The 18077-nt window shown below is 44.7% G+C and overlaps 1 protein-coding gene across 2 annotated transcripts in view; it reads right to left on the bottom strand.

Moving 5' to 3' along the window:
• The window catches only part of RNF121 (ring finger protein 121), a 78133-nt gene that overhangs the window by 6348 nt on the left and 53708 nt on the right, over positions 1-18077 (bottom strand). For both annotated transcript variants that reach the window (XM_008707287.2, XM_040630798.1), the window contains exons 4-6: positions 13979-14133; positions 10924-11031; positions 7471-7591 (exon numbers count right to left, since the gene is read on the bottom strand). In XM_008707287.2, the coding sequence (XP_008705509.2) occupies positions 7471-7591; positions 10924-11031; positions 13979-14133 (384 nt within the window). The remainder of the gene's footprint in view (positions 1-7470; positions 7592-10923; positions 11032-13978; positions 14134-18077) is intronic.

Genomic DNA, 18077 nt, shown 5'->3' with positions numbered 1-18077 from the left:
TGGAAAAGGATAAGCTAAAGTCAGGGGGCAGGGCCGAACCTGTGGGAGTCCATTAACTGTGCCACTCTCAAAAGCTGGAATCTCAGAATGTCAGTATTGGAGGGGGACCTCTGAGAAACACTTCCCCAGCGCTTGACAGGCATATGGCTCTGAAAGGTGTTCTGGCTAAACGGAGAGACGAGACCAAGAGGTCTGGGTCCAGCTCGGCCCTGGATCCTTGTACAGTCACATAGCACAGATACATGGCCACTCACTCTGGCCCACGGCATTGGCAATACAAGAAACAGGAACATTCTGACTCAGGAGATGTGTTAGAGCTCTGAGGAAGAGCTTAACCTCAAATCACCCCAGAGTTCTGCCCTCAGGACACGGGGGCAAAGGATGCAGGATCAAAGGGAACTTGGATGAGGTGAAGACAGGAGGAGGGATGTCCAGGAAAGTGTCTGTTAGGCTCCTACTTTCTGGAGTTCTCCCCACAACGCTAATGTGGCAACAGGCAGGATCAGATCCCACAGTGTTTCAACAAAGCCATCAGGCAGGCTGTCACACCAAGAAGGGCCGGCACTCCCAGGGCTCACAGAAATCACACAGGAGACCGTATCAGGAGGCCCTGAGCCTGAGCTGCGTGAGATACAGGGAGGCAGGCTTCACTTTAAACTCCAGAGCAGGGTCCCTCTGTAGAATAAGCTCACGGGGGACCTACGGTGTATCAGGATTAGACAGACCTAACTCCAGTCTTCTGTCACTTCCTATCTTGAACTTGAGCAAGCCACCCAAACCATTTCTTCCTTCCATCAAAATACACTGGGCACCTACTAGAGTACTAGGCACTGCACTAGGTCCTTGGGATATAATGCTGGAACGGAGACCCGGCTTCTCTCCTCATGGAACCACAACTACGAGAGAATGACATTAAAAAATATAAATACTTATAGAAAGAACTAATTATTAAAAAGGCTAAATAAGAATTATTTCAAAGACAGTAAAGGGCGAAGAAAGGGGTTTCTAACTAAGCCTAGGTCACATGAGGAGGCTTCTTTGAGGGAGTGACAGTTGAGGCTGAGAGGTAAAGGGCAGCGGGAGTTAGCGAGTTAGCGAGAGGAAGAAAGGCAGAAGACAGAAGAGGCCCTGAGGCAGAAAGGAGCCTGGTGTGCTTGAGAAATTGAAAGGAACCTTAGCTAAGGGACAATGACAATTCTTTAAAAGCAAGAGATGCTGGAGACCTGGGCCAGGGTGATGGTCTGGGCCAATTTAATGGCAGTCAAAATCGAGAGAAGTGGACAGACTGGTGATGCTAAATAGAGAGCTGAAAACTAAAGGTCTGGTGCTGAGAAAAGTTCTGGATCAGAGGTCCCAAAAGCCGAAGAAAAGGAAAAGGGAAATGCCGACGTGAAGTACAGATGCCTTAGAGTAACAGTAACGCTGAAGGGGAGGAGGAGTCAGCAGAAGCGACAGAAGGAAAAACAGGACAGGGAAGCATCACAAAAGCCAATGATGACTGCTGAAGTCAGAATTTGTCACACAGAGTCACTAGTGACTTGAGTAAAAGCCATTTCGGAAGGAGGGTCTGAGCCAAGCCAGATTAGAACAGGCTAAGGAGTGTGCAGAAGGTGATCAAAAGGGGACAGGAGCTTTCTCTAAGTTTAGCTGTGAAGGACAGGAAATGGGTCACTTGCTAGAGGAGAAAGTGGGTCAAAGAAAGGATGTTTTGGAAAAAGAATGCTGAAAAGGTTAATGCGAAGAGCCCGACAGAGAGGGAGAGGTTGAAGTCACAGATGAGAAAGGGAATTCCATAGCGTAATGGGTCCCGGAGAAGGAAAGAGGGTATGGGATCCACAGTGCAGGCAGGGCTGGCTTGTGATGGAAGAAAGGACACTGTCTCCACTGTAACAGGAGGAAAGAAGATGGGTACAAATATGTGAGTAGAAAATCCCAGCACAGGAGCCTGCACGAAGCGGGGGCTCAGGAAATAAACAGGAGTTGCATTTCACTCCGCAACACAGAATGCGTGTGCCAGGAAAGCCCTGCGAGCTCCCCCAGTCGGCCCCCCTCTCGCGACTGGTGAGGACACAGGAGGAGGAGGAGAGCCTCGCTGGAAGTCAGAGAGAGCTGGTACCTGGCCAGTTCAAGCAGAGGATTTCAGAAATAACTTGTTGAAAATAGGAATAAAATACCCACTTCTGAGGGTTACAGCAGACAAGATTCCATGTCGCGGAGTGGTCTGAGATGACTTCAGACAGCAGATGGCAGCCACGAGAGAACTGGCATCTGCTTGGGATTTAGGATCTGTCTGTTCTGCGTCTTGCTCTGTGTGCTGGGTATGATGAAGGCACAAAAAAATCCTACAGGCTCTCTGTGCTCCAGGTGATGACAGATATAAAAATACGTAGCTTTCTGGTACAGCAGTACGGTACAGAAGGTACACTTGATAAATGTGAGCTGCCATCGTCCTCCTCCACTAAGTGCCATGGGCCAGGCTACCCTGCAGAGTGCTTTCCCTTATGCGTTCGTTCCTTTCAACACTTTCTGTCTGGTAATATTGTTACAGCTGAGAAAACAAGATCAGAGAGGTAAAGTAAATTGCTCACGAGTACACAGCTAATTAAAAATTGTTAGAATTTGAACAATTCCAGGTCCCTCTGACTCTAATCCCCTAGCTCTTCCCACTGCTTCAGAACAGATGAATCGGCAACTGGTCCTGTCCTGATGTTATCTGGGGCACAGGAACTTCCTTAGAAGAGAGAAAAGTGTGAGGCAGGACACATGGCCCAACAGAGCAGAAACAATGCGCCACTGCCCTGCCTGCCCAACAGCTCTCTCCGAGGAGGCAGCCCCAGAAAACAGGCTTATTTTGCAATCCTCTGTCTTCCACCCCCGCTCCAACATGACTTTTGGCAGTGAATGGAAACTATAATGACTGGCTGTCACAAGCTTATGACCTCACAGTGACCAGCTGGAAGAAAACAAACACCATTCAAGGTTCCCTTGACTCAAGAAGAGTTGCTTTAGTTCATATTACAATTTCTCCCGGTGAGGCAAAACAGCTGTCGTGTAGAATAAACAGTCGTGTCGAACAATGAAAAGGAACTGAGAATGTGTGTTAATTGTAAACCTCATCATTGCATGTTTAGGAACCCTGAAATTAATTAACCACAGATCTTAGTAGGTCAAACCACTCTCGGAAGGGGACGAAGAGATGAATCAGACCTACTTCCCCACCTGGTAGGTGAACAGCTCCAAAATCAACTATAACCCTCTGGGATCGGAGCTATGATCACAGAATGTACAAAAGACTGAAGAACACCTAGGACTAAAAATGTGGCAGATACACACAATGGAATTCTTTTTTCTAAGAGGCTACTCACACACACAGACACACATGCACAAGGAGATTATTTATTTAGCAACACCCCCCCCCCTTTTGGAAGTATGTTCCACGCCTGGAGTGGAGCCTAACACGGAGCTTGAACTCATGACCCCGAGATCAAGACCCAAGCAGAGATCAAGAATCAGACACTTAACTGACTGAGCCACCCAGATGCCCCTATTTATAGCCCTTTATAAACTGATCAGCCTGCAAAAAGAAGGAAATTCTGACACCTGCTACAACATGGGTGGACCTTGAGGACATTATGTTGAGTGAAATAAGCCAGTCACATGGGACAAATATTGCATGAGTCTATTTACATGAGGTACCTAGAGTGGTCAAATTTATAGAGGCAGAAAACAGAATGGTTGTTTCCAGGCGCTGTGGGGAAAGGGACTGTGGAGTTATTATTTAAGGGGTACAGAGCTTCAATTTTGCAAAATGAAGAGTTTATGGATGGATGTGGTGATGGCTGCAGAACAATGTAAATGTATTTAATGCCACTGCACTGTAGACTTAAAAACGGTTCAGATGGTGAATTTTATGTGTAGTTTACCACAATTAAAAAAAAATGACTGGGGCTGCTACTTGGAAGGGAGCATTGGCGGAGCTAGTAAAGGCCACACTTGGTCATACCTAGCACATTGTGAAAGGTTGGTAAGCAAGTGTTGCTTGAATAAATGAAAGAATGAGCTGGCTAACGAACACGTGGAAGGAAGGCTGGAGTGTCTTGGCTTCCTCACACTACCGTCCCCAAGCCTGCCTTCACGTTCTGGCTTCAAGGCCAGGGATGTTCTTGAAATTCAGGTTGCCGTGGCTCAGGGACCCAGGTGTTCCTAAGCAGACCACAGACCACTTGACCAAAGACTGGGGCAGAAACAGGAGAGTCCTGGAATTCTCAGGTTTGAAAGAACTGTAAAGGTAGTGCAGCCTATCCCTTTATCCCAAGTTGGAGTTGGGAGTCCCTTCCTCCACATTCCTGCCTAGTCCAATCTGGGGATATCCTGAGCCCTCCCAGAAAAGCTGCCACTAAATCTCTGCAACATTGCTACGGGAAGAATGAATGAATGAACTCCTGGTGACTCACCCAGTACTGTCACAAGCCACCCTAATGTTCCTATGACCCACTCCCAGGGATGAGGGCCTGCGGAAACAGCAAACTGTGAGAACTGGGGTCAGCAAGGTCACACTCTGTTGGACAGGAGCTGGAGAGCAGCTCCTATGAAAGAGAGAAGCATTCTCAACGTCCACTACCTAAGGAAGGGGTGCATCCTTGTAGAGACTCCAGGATTCAGAAGGCTGGCCTGACGTACAGGCGTATTTTTATCAGAACACAGGCTCTAGGTCTAGACATGTGGAGGACAGTAATTGTCTAGATGTGGATTCCAGGTGGTGCATGCTAAGACGGCACCTGCTACACAGAGGGAGGCTGAGAGCTGGATGGGGTAGGGTCTGAAAGCCCAGGAAAGCAGGTCACTTGCTATGTCAGATTAACCTCATTCAAGCACTCATGTCTACTTTCCTTTAATAAAGTTCAATGTGATTGTTTGATCCTTGTGTTCTTGTGCTACTAAGAGGTACAGGGAGGTCAGACTATTACAGAATGAGCATCAGGTGTTGGGGGTAACTACTGAGAACTCACAGAAGGAAGAAGAATATGAGGGGTCAAGAGCTGATGCTTGAGGCACTCTTGACTCTAATGAGAAATTCTCCCACCAGCTCTCTTGGTGATACTGAAATTTATCATTATTAGGGAATTATAATAATAATGATTATCATTTGTAATCAATGGAACACCCAATAATCCTTCCCAAGAGCATGGAGAGAAGTCCAGCTCAAATCCCATTTTTGGGAAGCCAATGTAATGATTCCACCTCCTACAGAAGAAGCTAACCAGTGGATCGATTTGGACCAGTGCCATTTGGACTGAAGAGCGTTCTGCACATTGGTTATTAGTGACCCACCTGAGGGAATTAAGGCTACACTTAAATTGGCAGCTGATAATAACCTTGAGATAAAACTGGCAAGGGCCTGGGAAAATCAGGGAATTGGCCCCTTAAAAACAGAATGAAAAGAAAAAAAAATCATAAGAGGGTAAAGGACAGGATACTGGCAAGAGTCACTTTGAAAAGCTGAACGTGGCAAAGCAGCAGACTTCAAGAAAAGTTGCTGTTGAAAGTGAAGATAATAATTAGACAATTGAATATTTGGAAATCTCTTCTGGGCACTGAAGTGGTTAAAGGAAGAGCTGAAGTCTATACCAATAGATAAGAGACCATGAAATGTGGCTAAAACACAAGACAGTTGTTCAAACAAGAATCTGATGGGCTGTCCATAAAGTGACCCAATACACTTTGTTTTCCTTTTAATCCATTACAGAAGAAATAAAAATAGTCCCATGATACTGGGAAACAAAGTCCTAGATCTAAAACTGTACTTGATGAAAGTTACCAAACGCGATGGCTGAGGATTCTGCTTAGGCTGAATTGCCCAAAGCTTACCAACAAGGTGACAGGTGTTCCCAAGGGACCTCATACAGACTCAACGCCAATCCTTCCCTGTGATTGTCAGTTGGTCTCCACTGGTATCTGCTGCCTGGAAGCCAGGACCGGTATATCTGGCTGCCCCAAAAGAACCTACTTCCCCGACATTCTCCTAAGGTTTCTCTCCAAACTGCCAAGCCTCCTTTTGCAAGAACTTCTGAAGGCCTCTCAGACCTCTTGCATCAGACAGAGCGACACACATTTCAACACAGAACTGGAGAAACGTCCGTTAAACTTGGAAATATTCCTTCTTGGGGTGGGGTCTTCTAATCAGCTGACACTGAGATGAGGAGTACTTCTGTGTTGTTCACATAATTACAAAGAGCATGTGTTAGTTTTATAAGCAGCAAAACAGCAAAGACACGTTTCCATTTTGAAAAAAAGAAACAGAAATATTGACTTAGGTTTCTTAAGACTGGCTGTTACTTAACCCACATTTTGAGCTTGAAGAATCTCTCCCTGGTCTCCACCTTACAGTATTTCCTATCTCAGTGAAAGTGTACCAGCCAAGGAGTTATACATGTCAGCTTTGATACATAATTTCCTGCAAATTCTTTCCCTCAATCTTCAGAACTCATCTATAATCAAGTCCTAGCAAATGTACCTCCAAAATACTTCTCAAATACCTTGCCCCTCTCCCTTAGCACCATCTCTCCCCTCACCCAAGCTACCTTCATCTTGCCCAGACTACTCCAATTGTCTCTTAGTCTTCAGGGGTCCACTCTTAAGCTGCGGACCCCTTTCCAGTCTGTTCTCGACCCAGCAGCCAGGATGATCTTTTAAAGCGCGCATCTGAAGATGTCATTTTCTATCTCAGCCTCCCAGGGCTTTTAGCATACAAACCACAATCTTTCATTTGGCTTTCAAGGTTTTTTTCTAGTCTAGCCTCTATTTCTCCAGACACTTCCAGTACATTCTCAGCCCTACAACCACACTAGGCATAGTTCCTTAAAATGACCACCCTTTCTCTCACTACAGGACTCTTATTTACGCATCCTGTTTGCTCTGCCGCCCACATCACTTCCCACTTCAACTAGTTAGCTCCTACGCCTCAGCTCAACAGTCACATCTTCAGGGAAGCCAGCTCCGGGCCCCCAGACTAGGTCAAACGGCATCACTGCGCTTGTTAACAGCACTGTGAACCTTTCCTTCATAGTATGTGTAAAAGTTATAATTTTACATGTATTTGTGTGTTTATTACTTTAACACCCATCTCTGTCACTAGGGCGTAAACTCCATCTGGGCAAGGACCATGTACACCTTTGTAATTCCAGCATAAGCCCAGTGCCCAGGCACGTAAGAGGCATTAAATAAATATATACTGAATGAATGTAACTTCCTGAATGATAAAGTGGTTCTTTCCTACAATGGCCCTAAAGTTAAAAATTCCAGGGTACATCTGAGATCTGGTTTTCCAAATTTTAAGGATGAAATCTCCATAAATACTACTGATATCTTGAAGGATTTTTTTATGGCTTATCTCTTCCATCAAACCAGTGATGCTATACTGACCTCTCTGGAGGTGGCAGGAGGCAGTATTAAAAGCCCAGGTGAACTTACCCCTATGGTAGACGCCATGTAGTCTGCACACATTTCTGCAAAGTCTCGCTCAAGAACTCCATAGTAGAGGCCATAGAAGAGGAGAGAGATGCCAAAGTCCATGGCGTCTTCTGGTTTGATCCTGTAAGGAAAGCAGGCTGGCTTGTAAGGCCTGCCCTAAGACGCAACTGCTTTGGATTACTACTCTGGGACACATAAGGAGGCCCCTAAAGTTGGAAGCCTTAACGGCTAAAGCAAGTGTTGGCAAAATAAGACCAAATCTTATGCCTGCTTTTTAAATGGCCTGTTGGCACCGTCTGAACAGGCCAGCACTGTGAGCTACAAAGACCAAGCCAGGTACTGCCTACTGCCCCTCTTCCCCACTCTGTCCCCAGTGCCTGCCTCCTCCAACTGGCAACCATGCCTTGCAGCTGTCTAGGGCCCACTCTGGTTGGCCCCTACGTGTTGGAGACTCCACTGTTGGCAACCACTGGACACCAACCAGTGGAATTTCAGTCTGGAAGTTGGCAACTCACCAAGTTGCCTCACCTCCAGCCAGCTGCCCAAGTTGAAATGGCTGGGCAAGGGCACACCAAGATCTGGGTTGGCACTGGAACAGAAAGTAAAAATGATCCCAGTGGTCACACACCCCCTCGTCAGACCCCTCCTTCTGAGAATGTCTCATCTGATGGCAAGTGGGCACAAAGTATGCCTCCCACCTGAGACGGCCCATCCATCAAACAAGGTGGGGCAAGGGAAGAGTTTCCCCTCTTGTTATACTATATATTATCCTAGACTTTGCCTTTTGTCCACAAAGCCTAAGATATTATTTGGCCCTTTACAGAAAACGTTTGCCGGCCACAGCTTTAGAAATAAAAGATCAGTTAGCAAATATATATATATATATACAGCAGTTACCATAAAATCTTAAGCTATATCTATACATATTCTGTACCATGTTTCGGTCCAGGGGCACCTGGGTGGCTCAGTCGGTTAAGCAGCCAGCTCTTGATTTCGGCTCTGGTCATGAGATTGAGCCCTGCACTGGGCTCCGTGCTCAGCGGAGAGCCCGCTTAATGATTCTTCCTCTCTCTCCCTCTGCCCCTACCCTCAACCCCCCAGCTCATGCTCTCTCTCTCAAATAAATAGATTTTAAAAAATTGGGAGCGACTGGGTGGCTCAGTTGGTTAAGCGTCTGGCTTTGGCTCAGGTCATCATCTCACAGTCCTGGGATCGAGCCCCATGTTGGGCTCCCTGCTCAGTGGGGAGTCTGCTTCTCCCCCCCCCCCAACTCATGCTCACTCTCTCTCAAATAAATAGAATTAAAAAAAAAATTGGGGGTTCAAGTCTACTTACTAAGAAGGACAAAGATCTTGCCTGTACATTAGGAGGCTTGTTTTAATAATTCCAAGGACCAATACTTTGCAACCTTCAGTCTTTGAATGTTTATTATAGAAAACAACCTTTGTCAAAAATCTGTACCAGGAACTGTACGTGTTTAAAGTTGTAAATTATATTTATCTTAAAAAGTTGAGTGTATTCATCAATCTTGTAATATTTAACCCACTGGACATCATGATCTTATACCAATTAACCTGATTAGTATCATAGAAATGGTCAAGATTCTCAATTCTGCTTTCCTCCTTGTATAGTTTATGCAAGTAAAAACAAACTGTAATTACAAGAATAACCATCTTTAACACAATGCAGAATCTTTTTCTTTTCCTTTTTCTTTTTTAAAAATAGGCTTCATGCCCAGCATGGAGCCCAATGTGGGGCTTGAACTCACAACTCTGAGATCAAGACCTGAGCTGAGATCAAGAGTTGGACGCTTAACCAGACTGAGCCACTCAGGCACCCTACAATACAGAATCTTGATTTTTATTTTTTTAACTACACAGATTAGGAAGCTATCTGGCAATATATTGGCTTTCTTTGATAGGACTTGTCACACTCTACACTGAGGAATTCCTATAAATCTTTGGGTAGCCTGTTTATGCTTTCAGCCTGTACTACTCCTGGAAGAAAGAATTCCATGGGTACCCTCTCACTGTATAAAGTAAGGACTTACTCCTTCCAGTTTCAAAGAGACTCCTGCCTCCAGTGTACGAGGTTTGGGAAAGAGACCAGTGGTCCTGACTTTAAATCTGAACCCTAAATCTCTATCTTCAAGTGCCTGGCCCTAGGCTTAGGATTCCCCATGATCCACAGCCCACAATCCTCATCACCTCAGCCAGGAGACCACATTTCCATTCTCTTCTGTCCTGCTGACTCACTATACCCTACAGTCTCAGAGTCTAGGATTTCTCGGCTTTCTTGGCTGCCACAACTGGGAGCAGGGGAACCTGTACGCTGATATGAATCTTTTTGAAATCTTTTGACAACACAAAGCAATAGCCAGAATCCAACTCCTGGTAATGTATCCTTAGAAGCAACAAAGCTAATATTATCTGTGATAGCACAATATTGAAAAACACCCTACATGCCCAACAATGGAGCAGGAGTTAAATGTTCACGGGTTAACTTTCTAAAAAACGGTTTCCTTAGAAATCTGATAAAAGTGGAATGTCAGCTATGTTACAAAGCAACAATGTGTTAAACATGACGCATGACTAGTACACTGCCTCTGAACGGGGAGATTCTTAAAACTGGATGTGTTCCCGGGAGTGGGAAAGCTTCTGGGCCACCCATCTGCGTGGTCTCACTCCCTCACATCTCAGCCCTGGAGCTGCTGTGAGGGCTCCTACAGACACCACTCTGCTGTTCCCTGCCCTGTACACTCCTAGGTGAACCTGTTGCCAGGTGTGACCAACTGTGTCACATGAGTTCGACTGTCTAGTCCAGGGGTTGACAAACTTTTTGTGGAAAGAGCCAGATAGTAAGTATTTTGAGTTTTGTGGCCCAAAGAGTCTCTGCCACAAATATTCAACTCTGCTATTGTTACACTGCAAAAACAGCCATAAATAATGCATAAACAAATAAATGAGTGTGACGGTGTTCTAGTAAAAACTTTTTTTATTTTATAAAAACAGGAGGTAGGCCAATATGGTCCACAGGACAGTTTGCCTACCCCTAGTCTCCCTAAACATAAGACCACTCAGGTAGAGTGAGCATTGCAATAAAGAGTGAACGCATGGACAGGGAAAATGACTCTGTTAGGGTGATGGCGTTATGGGTAACTGGCCATAATCATCATTACGCTGACTTTTGTGATACTTTTCCATTAAAATATAGGTTCTTGGAAAACATACATAACCAATGATTTGGGACTCTATATACCCAGATATTCCTTTCTCTGTTATCAGCACAAATCATGGAGGGCCCACCTTCCCATTCCCCAAAGCCCAAGTCTCCTATCCTGGGTGCCATGGCCCCCTTGTTAATATTCAGGACTTGGCTCCCCAGGAAGAAAGGTACATCTTACCAGCCCCTCCTCCCCAAACACAAACAAAAACAAAAGCAAAGAGTACTTACTTGAATAATAAATTGAGACCAAAGAGGGTAAACATGACAGCCATGTAGCCAACAATGCCAGTGGCATAGCTGATTTTATAGATCAACAGGAACCACTTATAAACCAACCTGGAGAAAGGAGAGAAAATTAGCACAGCTGACATGCAAACTCGCCTAGGGGCCTCTGGATTACCAGAATCTCTTATTCTTACATCAATGCGGACATTAGGCTATTTGCCTAGGACTTAAGGAAGCAACTTCAGTTACTGTTACAGACCTGGTCACTCCCTTAATTGCAGAAATACCCCTGCATACCACGGAGCTAGTGCTTTCTATTTTCCTGGTCCCCAACCAAGGAAGAAAAGAGAGCCTTAAAAGGTTTCAGCTGCAAACAAACAAAAAGCATAGCTGACAGCAGGCAGCTATGCCCTCTCAAATTCAGATTAGCAGGATAAGGAAGTGAAAACTAGTAACTACAGCTATGTTCAGATGGGAACAGGTGGGGAAGGCCAAGTTATTTTTGTCAGGAAAGAGAATTCAAGGGAAGATGAAAAAGAGAAGCAGCTATGGGCTTCCCCTCCCTTTAAAAAAATCTTTTAAAAATTTAAGTAATCTCTGTACCCAACGTGGTGCTGGAACTCACGACCCTGAGATCAAGATTTGCATGCTCTTCTGACTGAGCCATCCAGGCTGCCCAGGCTTTTCCTACTGGGAATGGTTAACCTCAATACTGCTTTGCTCCTCTCTACAGGCCAATAATGAAATGGTGTCTAATGAATTTGCTTCTGAAATGATTTTCTTTCTGGAGAAGAAGGGATAAGAAAGGAGGCACTCAAAGAATACCTTTGAATGGATGTATGTGTGTGATGGGGGTGGGGGGGGTGGGGGGGGCTGAACAATGCTCTTGGAGGAGCAAAGCTCTCTAGAATCCAGTGAAAAAGGAGTGTGAAATCAGGAACCACTACTCTATCTGTGCTGAGAGCAAATGAGGAATTCACTTGAATAAACAGCCAAGCCCACCTGGTTCCTAAGACCAAGTTACCACCAACCTTGATGGGCCTCAAGGGAAGAAAGCTCAACGTCCCTACCTGTACCTCCCTACTGCGGCTAAGTAAGTGGTGATGGGTTCCCAGGCAAGGGAAAGGCCCCAAACATTTTGCAGTGCCTGCTCTCAGAAACCACACAAAGCTCCATTATCTAGGGTTTGCACTCATCAGATAGCAGTGAGACCATGGAAAGGATGTGGAATTTTAGGCAGAATCTGGATTAAGTGAGTTTTATTAGCTGGGTAATCCCAGGTAAATCAAATCCCCACTCTAAGATAAGTTTACTTATTTGTAAAATGGGGAAACCATGATACCTTCCTCAATGGGTTGTACAGAGCCCATTTCCTGATGTATATAATACATGCTCAATAAATGCAACTTGAATAAGCATGGATGTCTATGAAAGTGCTTTGAAATTATAAAGTACTATCAAATGTTAGTTATTATCATCAAAAACCTCCCATGTCATAGACACATTTTCAGTCATTTTACCTACAAGTTGATACTGGTTGTTACTTGCTGACTCTTAAAGTATATTTTTACACTTTTTTCTTCACAGCACCCTTTATGATGGAGCAATTATTGTCACATTTCTAGGGATAAAAAATTCAAGCCTCAGAAAGGTGAAGCCGTACAGGTCATGTAATTAACTGGCAGTTACCAATCCACAGCCATCTGGCTCCAGAGTCTCTATCTTCTATCACGGCCCTTAATGTAAACTACCACAGCCAGGGAGGAACTTCCAAATCACCGACTTCACCTTGAAGATAAATTTTACCATGTACAAGGAAACTCAGAAGGCCAAAGTAAAATCTTACAGTGAAGCGGGACATAAAACGCATGGGAAAAAGAGCAACTTGTAACTTGGAAGCCTCTGGTTCTGGTAGTTACAACTTCGAGGCCAGCTAGCTCCTCTGCTAGGCTCTCCTGGACCTGCACACACGTCTCTCACAGCACTTACCAACTGCACTGAAACAGCTGCTTTCTTGTCCATCTCCTCCATTAAACCGAGCATTCCTTGAGGGCAGGGACCATTGTCTTATCCAGCTCTGTATCCCCAGCGCTCAGCACAGGGCCTGACACATAGCAGGTGCTTGTTGAATGAATGAATGAGAAAATCTCTTTCTTTCTGTCAAGTACAGATATTAAATGACCTCACAAGCTGGTTGGGAGGATCAAACTAGAAATGCATTTGGATAAAATACGAAGAATAATACAGGCAGGGGCTGTTTGGTGACCAAAGAAGTACTGTTTGTTGAAAAATCGCAAATTTGCTGAGATTCATTCATTCAACAAAAATTCACAGAGTAGGCTACTATGTGCCAGGCCCTGTGGTAGGGCCTGGATATACAGGGACAAACAGAATACATGTGGCTCCTGATCCCGCAGGTACAGTTTAGTGGGGGAGACAGACACTCAAGATTTTGTGTTATGTTCTATGACGGAAAACTATAGGGCCTATGAAAGAATATAAAAGAAAATCTGGGGCGCCTGGGTGGTGCAGTCGTTAAGCGTCTGCCTTCGGCTCAGGGCGTGATCCCGGCGTTCTGGGATCGAGCCCCACATCAGGCTCCTCTGCTATGAGCCTGCTTCTTCCTCTCCCACTCCCCCTGCTTGTGTTCCCTCTCTCGCTGGCTGTCTCTATCTCTGTCGAATAAATAAATAAAATCCTTAAAAAAAAAAAAAAAGAAAATCTAATTTAGAGATCAAAGAAGGGTTCACAAAAGAAAATGACATTTAAAATGAGACCACAATGATCCCCAGAATTTGCTTACTTATTTTGGTTGCTTTTAATATAAACAGACCTTGATATAAACTCTAAGGTAAAGCCATAGGGAAATATTTTGGGGTTTTTAATCAGTGAATGGGGGGGTAGCTCTCCCAATCAGCTTGTTTTGGTGGGGGCCCATGCCAAATAATCCTGGCAAACAAAAATTACAACTTTTTCAGCCTAAACCCACCCCAATCCCATGCATTCCAACCCGTTCGCTTCAGGAGACCTAGCTCTTCCCCACTACCTAAACTCTCACCTTGGGGTTGTCTGTACCAGTGGTTTTCGGGTGGCTCGGAAGGTGACAAAAGCTGTGACAGCAGAGAACAAGATCCAGATCACTAGGAACCTCCACCAGTGCAGCTTCACTGTGAAATAGAGGGGAACAACCCACATCTGAAAGAGGGTCACCATCTGAAACACAAACACAAGCACTTCAGCTCTAGCCAGCTCCCTCTGTGCTCTATCCGCAAGTCCAGAGTGTATGTTGTATGTTCCATTTTAGCCTGATCCTCTCCTGCATTTCCAACGTTGGGTAGAGGCGCCTCCTACTGATCTTAGAAACCCAGGACCATGCCTGACACCTCTTTTTCATCCCTCACCTACCTGTTGTATATATTCTTTCCTTTCCACGTGAGCCCTTGCTATCCCTTGCCTGGCTCCCATTGTACAACGGCCTCTGTTAAATCTCCCTGCATTCGGCGTCCCCCTCTCCAATCTATCCTTCTCAGTAACGCTGGAATGGTAGCTCTAACATACGGTCTTGAACATGTCATTCCCCTGCTTACAACCTTCTAATGGTCCCCTGCATACAGGATAACACCCAACATCCTCAGGCAGGCAGTCAAATCCCCCATGATGTGGCCCCAAACTACTATTTCAAGGGTGACCCTCTACTACTCCCCATGCCATCAGTCAGGTTGTCCCCCTCAGGCTAAAACATCCTTTCCGCCTGCCTTTCTGCCTAATAATATCACATCCAAGACACATGAAACCTTCGATCTCCTTTCCAGGCAGAATGAGTCATAACTTTCTAGCGCTCCAAAAGCACTTTCTTTTCTACCATCATTACAGTGCTTATCTAGAGCATGATTCAAATTCATTCTCTATCTGAACGTAAGCTCCTTGAGAGCAGTGACTAGGCCATATTCATCTGTTTCCTACGTGCTAGGAAACGGTCTGGCACACAACAGATCCTCAATAAACTTAGATACATGAGAAGAAAGGCAAAACTAGAACCCGAAAGGGAGGTATATTTCTGCTGTAAAGAGTGTCTCAGAACTTGGACTTGTCAGCTGAAGAGTCCCAAATGTAGAAAATGATTCTAAGTCAGAAGCTTAGAGGATCACCAATCCTCTATTCCCTGGTGCGTCCTGACTGTCTCCAGCAACCACCCTGCTTTCACTTGATGTCACTCTGCTCAGGTGAGTAGCAGGTGTAAAAAACAAACAAACAACAGTAGTTAGTACTTAATGGAGGCTTTCTTCCTCATGTCATCAAATGAAATGAAAGAATATTTAAAAAGGGCTGGGCGTGGGGACAAGTTACAGAGAAGAAAATGGTAGCTAGTTTCTTAAAGTTCCATAGTGGAGAAAACTTTCGAGGAAGTATTCCCTTGGGGATTTCCAGACCAGTGCTACCTAATCAAAATATAATGGGAATCATGTATGTAATTTTAAGTTTTCTAGTAGTGACATTTTTAAAAAAGTAAAAAGAAACACTGGTATTATTTTAAAAGATTTTATTTATTTATTTATTTAATTTGAGAGAGAGCAAGTGAGCAAGTAGGAGGAAGAGCAGAGGGAGAGGGAGAAGCAGTGCTCAGCCCGATGTGGGTCTCGAGCTCACGACCCCAACATCGTGACCTGAGCCAAAATCAAGAGTCAGATGCTCAATCAACTGAGGCACCCAGGTGCCCCTAGACGATATTAATTTAAATAATATATTTTATTTTATCCACTATATCCAAAATATTGTCATTCCAACATTTACTTAATATTTATGAAATATTTTATTTTTTTGTACTGAGGCTTTGAAATCTAATGTGTACCCTTATATTTATGGCACACCTCGAGAGAGACAAGACATTTCAAGTGCTCAATAGCCATATGGTGATGCTGGCTCCCACACTGGAGAGTGTAGCTGAGAGCATCTTTTTAGAATTTAGTTGTTTAGCTTCTAATAGACTGCTCTGTGGCAAGAAAAAGCCTTCGTGTTCTAGTGTTGTTTTATATAGGAGGAAAAAAAAGAGAAAGAGACACTGAGAGGAGAATGGTGAGCAGATCCCACCTTGCTTTAGACCCTACAGTTCAGTGTGCTCACTGGTGCTGGCTAATAGTCAGTGAACAATGTAGTCTCAGTACCCATTCTACTGTACAGGAACCCCAACTGACTCTCCAAATGAAATATCCTAAAATATTCTGGCCGTATACGGAAAGTGTGGGAGCACTGGGATGTACTAACAAATGGATACCCAAATAACACTCCAGGTAACATTCTACGAGATAATGGGAGGAAACCAGGAAAGGACATCATAACAAACCACACATTATCTAAGCTAGGGGATAAGAGGGGCACCTGGGTGGCTCAGTTGGTTAAGTGTCCAACTTTTGATTTTGGCTCAGGTCATCATCTCGGGGTTGTGAGATCAAGGCCCATGTTGGGCTCCATGCTCAATGGGGGAGTCTGCTTGGGATTCTCTCTCTCCCTCCCTCTACCCCTCCCTGCTGTGTGCTCGTGCGCGTGCGCACGCTCTCTCTGTAAATAAATTTTTTTTTAATCTTAAAAAAAAAAACAAAACTTTAAACTAGGGAATAAGACAACCAGAATCATGGGGCGCCTGGGTGGCTCAGTCGTTAAGTGTCTGCCTTCGGCTCCGGGCATGATCCTAGGGTCCTGGGATCGAGCCCCACATCAGGCTCCCTGCTCCGCTGGGAGCCTGCTTTTTCCTCTCCCACTCCCCCCTGCCTGTGTTCCCTCTCTCGCTGGCTGTCTCTCTCTGTCAAATCAATCAATCAATCAATCAATCAATCTTGGAAAAAAAAAAAAAAGACAACCAGAATCATGACATTCAAAGGGACTAATAAATGGTGGTGGGATGTGGAAAGAAGAGCTGCAGGGTCGTTAGCCCTCACATTGTTGGCTTACAAAACAGCAGGCCCAGAGACTACAGAAGAATTAAATTATAGAGTCTGGTTACATTTGCCTTTTCTGAGGGGGGGGGGAAGGAATTCCTGGTCTCCTTCCAGCTTTTCCAAAAACTTGGCTGTTGCAAAAAAAAACAAAAACCAAACCAAACAAAAAAACCCCAGCCTGTCCCCTACCAGCCTTTTTCCCACTCCTCACCAATCATCAATAGCACGTTCAAAGAAGGAATCTAGTAAAGATGATTATCTCTACATGAGCTGTAGCTCTGTATACTTTGGGTGCAGAGAGAGGCAAAGGACCTGGATTCTATTCTGGGTTGAATAAAGGCATAATCAGGAGTAGGCATCAGTGTAAAAGGAATGAGAAAATCTTGCCTTGCTTTGTAACTCTGAGGCTTAAAACTTTAAGGGTATAAAGCTACTCAACTCACATCATGAAAGAAAAAGGGAGAAAAGGAAGGAAGGGAAAGAGGGAGCAATTTAGGGACAGGGTTAGGTTCTTTCAAACCAGATGGCCAAGTAGAAGCCCAAAAGACCTAGATTCTAGTTCTGTGTGCTTCCAACTCACTGCGTTACCCTAAGGAGGTCCTTCCTCCTTGAGGGAAAGGTTTGACTTGATTTTTCAAGCCCCTTTAAGTTCTAACATGCTAAGGTTGTATTAAGCAGCCTTGTATCTCAGATTTCCTGGGAGAGCGAAGGCAGTGTTCATTCACTCATACATCGAGTATTTATTTTGCATTTAATGGAAAGAAGAATGCAGAAATAAACATGACCCCCTAGTCTCTGTCCTCAAAGAGCTAACAGTCCAGCAGCAGGAGAAAAATAGAAATCAAAACCAAACCTTTAATTTAATGATTCTATTAATCTTTAGATGCTTTTTAAAAAAATTTTTTTGTTTTAAAGATTTTTTTTTAAGGTAGGTTCCACGGCTAGCTTGGAGCTCAGTATGGGGGCTTGACCTCACGATGTTGGGATCAAGACCTGAGCTGAGATCAAGAGTTGGACTCTTGGGGCGCCTGGGTGGCACAGTGGTTAAGCGTCTGCCTTCGGCTCAGGGCGTGATCCCAGTGTTCTGAGATCGAGCCCCACATCAGGCTCTTCCGCTATGAGCCTGCTTCTTCCTCTCCCACTCCCCCTGCTTGTGTTCCCTCTCTCGCTGGCTGTCTCTATCTCTGTCACATAAATAAATAAAATCTTTAAAAAAAAAAAAAA

Source organism: Ursus maritimus, unplaced genomic scaffold (assembly GCF_017311325.1).
Source record: "Ursus maritimus isolate PB19 unplaced genomic scaffold, ASM1731132v1 scaffold_16, whole genome shotgun sequence".
Classification (NCBI taxonomy): domain Eukaryota; kingdom Metazoa; phylum Chordata; class Mammalia; order Carnivora; family Ursidae; genus Ursus; species Ursus maritimus.
The sequence above is the reverse complement of the archived record's forward strand: the minus strand, read 5'-3'. Positions and strand labels throughout refer to the sequence as shown.